Source organism: Meleagris gallopavo, chromosome 19 (assembly GCF_000146605.3).
Source record: "Meleagris gallopavo isolate NT-WF06-2002-E0010 breed Aviagen turkey brand Nicholas breeding stock chromosome 19, Turkey_5.1, whole genome shotgun sequence".
Taxonomy (NCBI): Eukaryota; Metazoa; Chordata; class Aves; order Galliformes; family Phasianidae; genus Meleagris; species Meleagris gallopavo.
The window spans coordinates 2,389,537-2,399,161 of record NC_015029.2 but is presented as its reverse complement, the minus strand read 5'-3'; the positions used below and the strand labels follow the sequence as shown (position 1 = coordinate 2,399,161).

The following is a 9,625-nucleotide window of genomic DNA, read 5'->3' as shown; positions in this document are numbered from 1 at the left end:
GAGCTGCATCACATGAGGCTATTGCACACACACCAATAGTAGCCAAGGATGTCGAATGAAAACTTTCAGCTCGCATATTTAAGGATCCCAATACTACTTTTAGAATCAGACAAAAAATAGTTCCTCTCCTGAAGTTGAGATTTCTCACTCGTGGTGAGACGTGACGCCAGATGCTGGCAGGAAGGGAAGGAGTTTGTATCACATTCATTGCATGCTCCATGCCCCCATGACTCCACCTCTCACCCAGCTTGGCGCTGGTGCATACTGGTTGCTGCTGATGCCCACACTGGGGGAAAACACAACAACAGCTTGGAGAGAAAATGCAGATTCGCATTTGCAAATTGTTTCAGCAGCCAGTTTTAGTTTGCATCGTGAACTTGAAGTTGGAAGGGAAGCAAGGAGACAGAGTGGGCAGCGGGTAGAAGGCAAAAAACAGCACAACACAAACCTCCTCCTGCAGGAAAACAGTGTTGTGAAAAAGAGGCACGGCTGCAACAAGAAAATTGGACTGAGTAATGAGGGCTGGAAAAGGCACAGCCAAACCATGATGGGGGGTTTGCCAGCAATGTTGGTGATCACCTTCATTTCTGCATGACTTACAGATGCCAGGACCAGTTCTTCAGAAACCTGCTGTGTTTTTTGCAAATGCTGCATCTAGGCTGGTAAGAAGAACCCTGTGCAGCTGGTGGCATCGGCCTGCCATAAAACAAAACCTGTGCCCTGGCAAAGAGGTCATCAAGGTGCTACGTGCCAGTCCCACCTGAGGAATGTTTGATTCAGCAGGAATCCCCCATGGCTGATGCCAAGAATGAAGCATCTGGAAAAACACCGTGCCAACTTTGGCTCCAAAACGCCTTCTCCTGTTTGGTAATTGCATTCTCAGACAGCCTCACCAGCTTCAGCACACTGTGACCACCCCATTCCCTGCAGGCCGGGCACTGTGAGGACAGCTTTGTTTGGAGTAGCTGACATTTGCTGACGCTTCCATTCCTGGTGACGCCAATGCAGTTTTCCATCCTGGCCTATTTGTGGCTGCTGTTCAGAGCTGAAGTAAACAGCACAGCAGCCCCGTGTTTACAGCTGCACGCTGTGCCTTTCGCTGCAGCCACATCACAAGGCAGTGTGCTGGGGTCATGGGCAATGTCCGTAGCTTGGAGAGCTTTGAGGGGCATCAGGTTGTCTGGAGGATGCCCAAGGATTAACGTGAGGGCAATGTATCTCACAGCTGCTGGCAGTTCTTGGAAAGAAGAAAATGAGGAATCTGACCTTCAGAAAATCTCAGGTCTCCCATCACCTCTGATCATCACCTTGGTTTTCCCACAGTACCAGAGTGCTGGGTGCTGAGCTTTACTAATCATTGCATTTTATATCAGGATGCTCAAGGCAAAGTGCTGAGCTCTTATGAGCATAATTTACCACTTACAAAGGGGCTGAACTGTTCTGAAAACCATATCCAGATTATGGATTCCAAATACTAGACCTCTTAATCCAGTTTCTGGGCTCATCATGAATGGAAACGAGCCATTCTTGGAAGGGAAACTTGGCCAAAGCTTTTCTCCTCTGCTGTATGAATAGAAACTGCACTCACAGCTGACACCAACAGACCTATACTGGAGAGCAACAAGACCTGTGTGTGATACTGTTCCCAAAGCAGCAAGTCATGCATCAATGGGACCAACGTGCACAAACGCCTTTATCTCTGCAGAACAAGGAGCTCAGCTCTCCTCTCCCCACAGTGTTACATCATCACACTGCTCTTAGTGTCAATTGGGATGCTCTTCCCCTATCTGCACTTAGCAAGAAGAAAAATAGATTTGAATCATAGAATCAAAAATAAGTCTTTTCTAACAATAGCTCTATTTCAGTAGCATACTCACTGCCCATCCAAAACAAAATCTGTTTGCTGACCGGTAAGTTCTCCCCTGCACAGCTATCCTCCACTGCTCTTCTCTGGCAGCCTGGCTGTGAGCTCTTAAGGTGGCCTTCCTTTGGGAAAACAGGCATTTAGTCCATGCTGTAGTGGCCACATGGCTCCTTGTAACAGCTCTCATTACCTTCGCTCAAGGGATATCTTCAGGAGCCACAGGAGAGCACTAGAATGGATGCATGGGAACACGCAGTGGGCAGAGCCGTTCTCCCATCCCAGACCTGGCGGTGCCAACATGCAGAGGTGCACACTGCAGGACAGCCCTCCAAGGCCACCCTTTTCTCTTTAGCTTAGCACCATCTAGAGGGATGTGCCTGCACAGCCAGGACAGCGGGACACATCAATTCTATGGCACGCTTTGGGCAAAGGGCAACGCCTATCTGTATTAGTTTTGGAGTGGGGGAAACCAAAGGCTTGGTAAGCAAAGCTTTGGAAGAGAAGCTCACCCCTCCAGCTCTCCTTGCTAAAACACAAAGCTGTGTTGCAGCCATTCGCTCCTGTCCTGGCAAAGCACTCTGTGATGGGAGGATGCGTCCTCCAGAAGGGAGTGGTGGCTGTGGGTTTGGGGCAGGACTGGGAGGGTCAGCAGCAGGAGGATGTGTAGGGTTTGGGTTTTTTCCTTGACTTGAATTTTACCACACTTACAGATCTTGCATCACACATTCCTGCAGGCTCCAGTGACGTCTGGTGATGTGATGGGGAGTTATTATTAAGCATTAAGAGCAAAGATCGTGATCCACGCTTTTAAGGGTTGGAACTTGATGATCCTTGGGGTCCCTTCCAACCCAAGCCATTCTGTGATTCATGTTCATTCATGCCCTTGCCTTTCACTGGCACTGCACAAAAGCACAGCAGGGCTCCCACTGATGTAAAGCTCTCTGCCAAATTACAGCTTTCAGCCCTGTGCATCAGAGCTTTCTCAAACCTCCCAACATGAAACACCGGAACAAGACCACGTGATGTTATCTCCTTTCTATCTCACACCATGATCTTGCACTTTCTTCCGCAGCAGCCCAGGCCATGGGTTTGCAGTGCTATGAGATGCAGTGCCTGCTTCCCATTAGCCCTGAGGCAAGGTCATTGAGGAGCAATTGGAGATAGGAAGCACGTTGCTCTGGCCTAAGGAAACAGGGTTCAGAATTCACCTGGCTCTTAGGTCTGCTCAGCCCTGCAGCTGATGCTCCCCAAGCTTCCAGCTCCCCACGCTTCAAACGCACCATGGAGCCATATTCCATCCCCACAGGAGGAGGAGGAGGAGGAACCAGGCTGCAGGGATGCAAAAATGCAAAGGAGAGCGAGGCAGGCAGGCTGGGAAGGACAGCTTTGCTGAGCCCCAGAGAAAATGGTTTGAGTAATTATCAACGGTAGGGAAACCTCAAGAGAGCATAAGTGGGATTTCTGCATGGCAAACACGCTGCATATTTTATGGCCTCGGCTTGTCTGGGGAGAAAGTCTGATAATGGAGCGGCTTGAATCACAGCCAGGACACCGGCCCAAGCACCACTCCTTCAGCCCATTAGATGAACTCCATTTCTTCTGTTCCTTTTGGCTGCACCCTACCACAGACTCAGCATCTCCTGGCAGACCCTCCCAAGCAGGGCTCCCATCTCACAGAGGTGGGCTCTGGGCAGCCTGGGGAGGGCTATTGGTACAACCCCTGTGAGGCACCGCTGCCATTTGCCAACTGTTGTCCCCTCCCGCTCAGCCCAAAGCAACATGGCCCAGAGATTGGGAACTCTGTGCTGCCAGCAGCATCCAGAGCCACCACTCAGCCCCATGGAGCAGCCCACAGAGTGATTTATTCTGGGGCAAAAAGCAGGGCCATGCAGCCATACCCCACTGTGGCACTGATACCCTCGAGCAACATCTCCCTGGGAGGATCTTTGTGACTTCACATCACCTGGCACTCTGCCGGGTAACAGAATGCACTGCCATGTACCAGGGAGCTGTGTGCCTGGGGGTCCTGTAAACTCTCCAGAATATCACATTTCCCATAGAATAACAGCTGTATCCTTGGGAGGGGGGAAGGGATGTCTCTCATCACTGATGTTTTAATTAAGAGCACAGGAAGGAAAAGTGAGGCATTAACCATCTGCCTTGCAATAGGGCCAGAGCATGGCAGGTGCCGGGGTGCATTAGCAAGAGGAATCAAACTCCTTCTTTGAGCAAAGTTAAGCTTTTCTCAACGCTTAACATCCAGTCAATTGCTAAGTGCTTACTGCAATTAGGGAAGCTGTCTCAGCTACCAGTAATAGAAGGTCCATGGCAGCCCTCTATCGCTGTGGACAGGAGAGGCTGCATCCATCCCTGCAGACACCACATCCCTCCCTGGGGATGCCACGTCCCTCTCTGGGATGCGGGGGCAACAGTGGTATCCAGAACACAGCATGGAGCTTTGTCCCCTCCTTGGGCTCTGCTGGAGATCCCTGTGCTCTAAGCCTGGCCTGAGTCCCTCATGCTGACCCAGCAGGAGGTTTTCCAAGCAGCACTCCATACCAAGAAGCACTTCACGTGGCTAATGCACAAGCCATTGCATCCCAGCAGCGAATCCAATTTGGATACTGTGAAAACAAACTGTGCTCCCACTGACTTTGCATTCAGACTGCTTCCAAGAAGGTAAAATCAGCCAAAGCACAGAGTCTGAGAGCCCGGTTTGTACCACCCCGGTGACACCCCACTGTGATGACTCGTGGGCTTACAGCACAGCAGTAATGAATGCATGGCAAGTTTGCATGCTTTATTAGAGTCCTATTTCCACTCCTTCTTCCAGAGTCCGGGATGAGTGGTGACAGCCTTCTCTGTCTCTTCACACCGCTGTGCTTGCCCTTCAGCCCCCCGCAGCCCTCTGCCCGGCAGCCAGCAGCGCTCTGTGCTGAGCACAGAGGCCTGGATGAACTGGCAAAGGCAGGGCACACAGCTGCCCTCCATGTGCCCAGAGAGCACAGGACGGGGCAGCCGGCCGCTGACCAGCAACCGCACATAGCAGGCACTGAAGATCACCAGGAGCTGCTGGGCCATCACCTGGAACGAGCATGAGAGGGTCAGTGTCTGCCTCATTCAAACACTGCTCTTGTCCAACAGAATCAGGACAGAAGCCAAGGACGGATACATAACCGTTCCACATCCCCATCTGCTCAGCAGCGCTGGCATGCCGTCCCCAGGACAGTGACGTGCCAGGCTGGGGGCAAGCAGCAAGGCCAGCCCAGGGCTGGGATGGAGTGGCTGGGAGCCAGGCTGCTCGGGGACCCTCCTGTTCTGCCATCACCTCCTCTTGAGTGTTGTTTTGTTGTTTTTTTTTTGCCGTCAGATGGCTGGAGAGCTTCTACCAACAGGGATGTCACCTGCACTGAATTCATTTAGTAACAGCAAGCAGAAAACTGAGAAATAAATCAGAATAATCTCTTTTGAAGCTTCTTGCTGAGTGGAAATGAGGACACATTTGTCACTCAGCATGGCACTAGTGTTTGAGGGCATGTTCCATGGAAGAGATGAGGGCTCAGCATGGCCACACTCAGCCCAGACATGGGCACCAGGTCCTAGCAGACATCTACTTCCAAAGAGGGACCAGAAGGAAACGTCTGGTCCATAAAACGGACAGCATCAAGGCCATAAGCATGAACTGCTTAGTACTGTCAGGACTGAAGAAGGCATGAGGTTCTACCCCTCTAGTTCTGCAGATGTTCTACCCCATGGCTGATGCCTACTGGGATGAGCTTTGGAGGCAACCTGCCCAGGAGGTGCTCTGCCCATAGGAGGGTATTTCTCATTACCTCTGGGGGGCCCTCAGGGATGAGGTGGAGCAGCTCGTTGCACATCATGGGCTCTTTCTTGAAGCTCTCCCCACCGGATAGGAGAGGTGATTCCTCGCACGAAGTGTCCTCTGCTGCAGGAACAGCCACCTCCATCACCACACAGAGCTGGTCCAGCCTGTGCCGCCAGCCCAGCTGCGGGAGAAGGATGGTTTGGGGGACGCAAGGAGACAAAGAGCATGATTTCCTACCAAAACTATCCTCCCAGGAGTCAAGAAAAGTACAAGATTTGGGGGTTGTACCCCTCACCTCCTGACCTGCAGTCACAACTGGCCTGCAGAGTTTAGATATCTATGCACCCACAAAAAGGAAGAGACTTTCCAAAGGCCAAGAGGACAAAATTCCCATCCAGGTACCCAGTGCGATGCTTATTTATTCCTCAGGCTATCTCATTATTTCAAGAGGACAGCTCAAGGTGTCAGCTATTTCAGACAGTAACACCTGCCTTCAGCATCTACCCTTGGCGACTTTCCTTTACTGAAAGTTGCACAGTTGATTACCCAGCTATGCTCACACCACAGGTCCTCAATAAATTCCTGCCGCACTGGGCACCAGTAGATGCAGTTTGTCCACCTTCCAGTTTGCCCAGCTCCTAGTTTTCAGCCGAGACGGGCCATAGGGTGGCCGTGCCACCACAGGCTGTGCCTGCTGTCATTTACCTCTGGTGCCTGTCGCAGCTCTGTGATGTGGGCTGACAGGGACTGAAGGCAGCGCTCAGGGCTGAAATGCACAAACCACAACTGGGGCAAGCAGGTTAAGAATCATAGAATGGTTTGAGTTGGAAGGGATCTTAAAAGCCATCAGGTTCCACTCCCAGCGGTGCACAGGGACACCCACAGCTCCAGCAGTGCTCAGAGCCCCAGCAGCCTGACCTTGGTTGTCTATAGGGATGGAGCATCACTAGCCTTCTGGGCAACCTGTGCAGTGCCGCAGTGCCTTAACTGTATAAAACTTCCTTATATCCAATCTAAATCTCCCCTCCTTTAGTTGGAAACCATCTCCCCTTGTGTCACAACTGACCCTGCTGCTTCCTGAGAGCAGAGACACTCAGATGCTGCTGCCTTAGCTCCTCTCTGCAAGGAACAACACAACTGGGACTCCACTTTTCTGTGGTTTGTTTGTTTGTCTGTTTTTGCCATAGGCACACTGCTGTGATTCTCATAATAAGACTCATCATTGCCATGTAAACATAATACGGTTTCAGGAATAATTGTCTGCCCCAAGGACTAATTTCACTTCAGTCATTTAGACTCTTCCTAGTGGCTTTGGGTATATCTCAATGCCTATGGATGGGAGAAGAAAAACACCCAATTCTCCACGCCACCCAATAGGAAGAAAAGAATCTTAGAAATCCCACCGTCTGGAAAGCCTTATGGATCACTACATCAGTAAACATTCTCCCCATCACAGAATCACAGTGTGGTTGGGTTGGAAGGGATCTTAAAGATCATCAAGTTCCAACCCTACTGCTATGGGCTGTTTGCCCCTCACCAGATCAGGCTGCCCAGGGGCTAGGAAAAATTCTGCACAGAAAGGATACTTGGAGGATGCTGTGTGGCCCATCCAGGACATCAGTAATCCCCAGAATTAAGCTGTGTTTGATAAAGAATTCATTGACAGCTGCCAGCCGCACGTCTGTATTCATATTTATCTAGGAAAGAATGCAGGAAAAAATTAACTTGCTCTGTGGCAAAACTTGGCCCAGCTCAAGGCTGCTCACCACCGTGGGAGTGCGAGCTGTGCAATGGTTGCTTTTTCCCAGCAACAGCAGGTGCTTTGAGCATCCCTTTCTTACTTTCACACATACTTTCTAGGCGTTATGGCACCTAACTACAACATCCCTTGCCTGAACCAGATCTCTGAGCGTGCTCTAAAAATACTGTCCTCCCCCTGCTAACCATGTTCCCCATATGCATCCAGGAGATAGCATCAGAGCATCATAGCATGGCTTGTGTTGCAAGGGACCTCAAGGATCATCGAGTTCCAATCCCCTGCCACGGGCAGGGCCACCAACCTCCAGATCTGGTACTAGAGCAGGCTGCCCAGGGCTCCATCCAACCTAGTCTTGAACACCTCCAGGGATGGAGCATCCACACAGAATCATTAAGGTTGGAAAAGATCACTAAGGGCACCAAATGCAATCCCAACCCACCCCCACTAATCATGTCCCTCATTGCCACATCCCCATGGTTCTTCAGTGCAGCACCTCCAGGCGTGGTGACTCCACCACTCCCTGGGCAGCCTGTGCCAATGCATCACTGCTCTTCCTGAGAAGAAACGATTCCTAATATCCAACCTGAACCTCCCCTGGCACAACTGAAGGCCATCACCTCTCATCCTATCACTACTACAAGAGAGAAGAGGCCAATCCCCACCTCACTACAACCTCTTTTCAGGGAATTGTAGAGGGCAATAAGGTCTCCCCTGAGCCTCCTCTCCTGCAGACTAAACAATTCTCTCAGACATTCCTCACCATATTTGTGCTCCAGACCCTTCACCAGCATTGTTGCCCTCCTTTGGATGTGTACCAAAGCTGCAGATCCCAGCACTTCAATGGGAAGGAACTCACTCCCCAAGCTCCCTGGGTCAGCTCACCTTTCTCTGGCGGTGGTCGATGACCAGGATCACAACCACAGTGACAGCCACAGCAGCCACAGTCACCAGCACGCTGGCCTCCCAGTAGCGCCCAAAGGAGCAGAGCTGGACTGTGGTGTAAATATTTATCCAGAGAGACATGTAGAAAATCTGTGAGAACCCAGAGAGATGGATGGCTCTTGTAAAACTCCAGAAGTGAGAGAAGTCAAGGGAAGAAGAGACCTTGCTATAAATTAATTGTCTGGGGTATTCAGAGAGCGAGTGGGGACATGAGCTCTTCGCAATAATAAATCAAGGAGAGAGGGGTCTAGAAGTATTGAGAACTAGTTTATCATCAAAAGTTACCAATCATCAAAGACAAACTGAATTATTAATGATGATTCATATCTAGGAACGTTTTCAGTTGAGTTCTTCCATTTAGATAAGCTATGCACTCACTGAGGAATATTGATAACTCTTGTGATAGTCCTCTCTTTATCAGAGAACTCAGGGTGGTGAAGGGAGATGGACACTGGGCTCAAGGAGGATGCTAAGGACTATCAAACTCAGCCTTTGCATTAGAAACAAAGCAAAAAACAGGAAAACAGAAGGAGAGCCCAGCATCCTTACCACAGCAATGGCTATCTGGAATGCCCTGGAGTTGTAGAAGAGGTATCGCCTCACTTCGGGCTTCAGGACTGCCTCCTCGATCAGCCTCCTCCACTCACCCGCTGCCGCCTGCTCAGGGAACCAGGAGCAAGAATCACGGATTGCCTTGAGTGGGAAAGGACCCAAAGGATCACGGTGTCCCACTCCCAGCTCCACGCAGCACTACACAACCCTACAGCCTCCCTGAGCTCCCAGGGCCGTGCCCACTGCCCTTTGGGGCACAGCCATTCCCCAACCCCACCAGGTCCTCAGCTCCATCAGAACAGCTCAGACAGGAATGGTGGGGCCCAGTCCGCATTGCAGAGCCGATGTGTGCAGAGGGCACAGGCTCAGACTCCAGCCTCATCCCTACGGCTGTCACTGACCAGAACGCTGTCTGCTGCTGCGTTTGCAGTGAGCAATGCCTCCCTGCAAAGGGCAGGGAAAGTCATAAGAGAAAAAACGTGTTTTTATGGCAAAGGACAAGACAAGACAGATTGTCCCAGGGATGTTCCAGCACATCGGAGTGCTTTCATGCTCTTCAGCTGAACCTGCACTGAATGGGTTTCTTCACGGAGCTTTAAGCCAAGGTCATTACAGTTGTCTTGAAGTCAATGAGGAATAGACTGAAATTAAACTGAAACAAACCAACTTCATACCCCCCCCC

General features: G+C 50.9%; 1 protein-coding gene across 3 annotated transcripts in view; it reads right to left on the bottom strand.

Moving 5' to 3' along the window:
* Nucleotides 1–4,639: 4,639 nt before the first annotated feature.
* TMEM268 (transmembrane protein 268) overlaps nucleotides 4,640–9,625 on the bottom strand; it is an 8,514-nt gene continuing 3,528 nt past the window's right edge. For 2 of the 3 annotated variants that reach the window (XM_019621391.2, XM_019621390.2), the window contains exons 4-9: nucleotides 8,941–9,084; nucleotides 8,332–8,481; nucleotides 7,277–7,387; nucleotides 6,396–6,476; nucleotides 5,698–5,871; nucleotides 4,640–4,948 (exon numbers count right to left, since the gene is read on the bottom strand). In XM_019621391.2, coding sequence (XP_019476936.1) covers nucleotides 4,676–4,948; nucleotides 5,698–5,871; nucleotides 6,396–6,476; nucleotides 7,277–7,387; nucleotides 8,332–8,481; nucleotides 8,941–9,084 — 933 coding nt within the window. In that variant the 3' untranslated portion in view covers nucleotides 4,640–4,675. The remainder of the gene's footprint in view (nucleotides 4,949–5,697; nucleotides 5,872–6,395; nucleotides 6,477–7,276; nucleotides 7,388–8,331; nucleotides 8,482–8,940; nucleotides 9,085–9,625) is intronic. The other variant, XM_003211209.4, reaches the window with a different exon arrangement.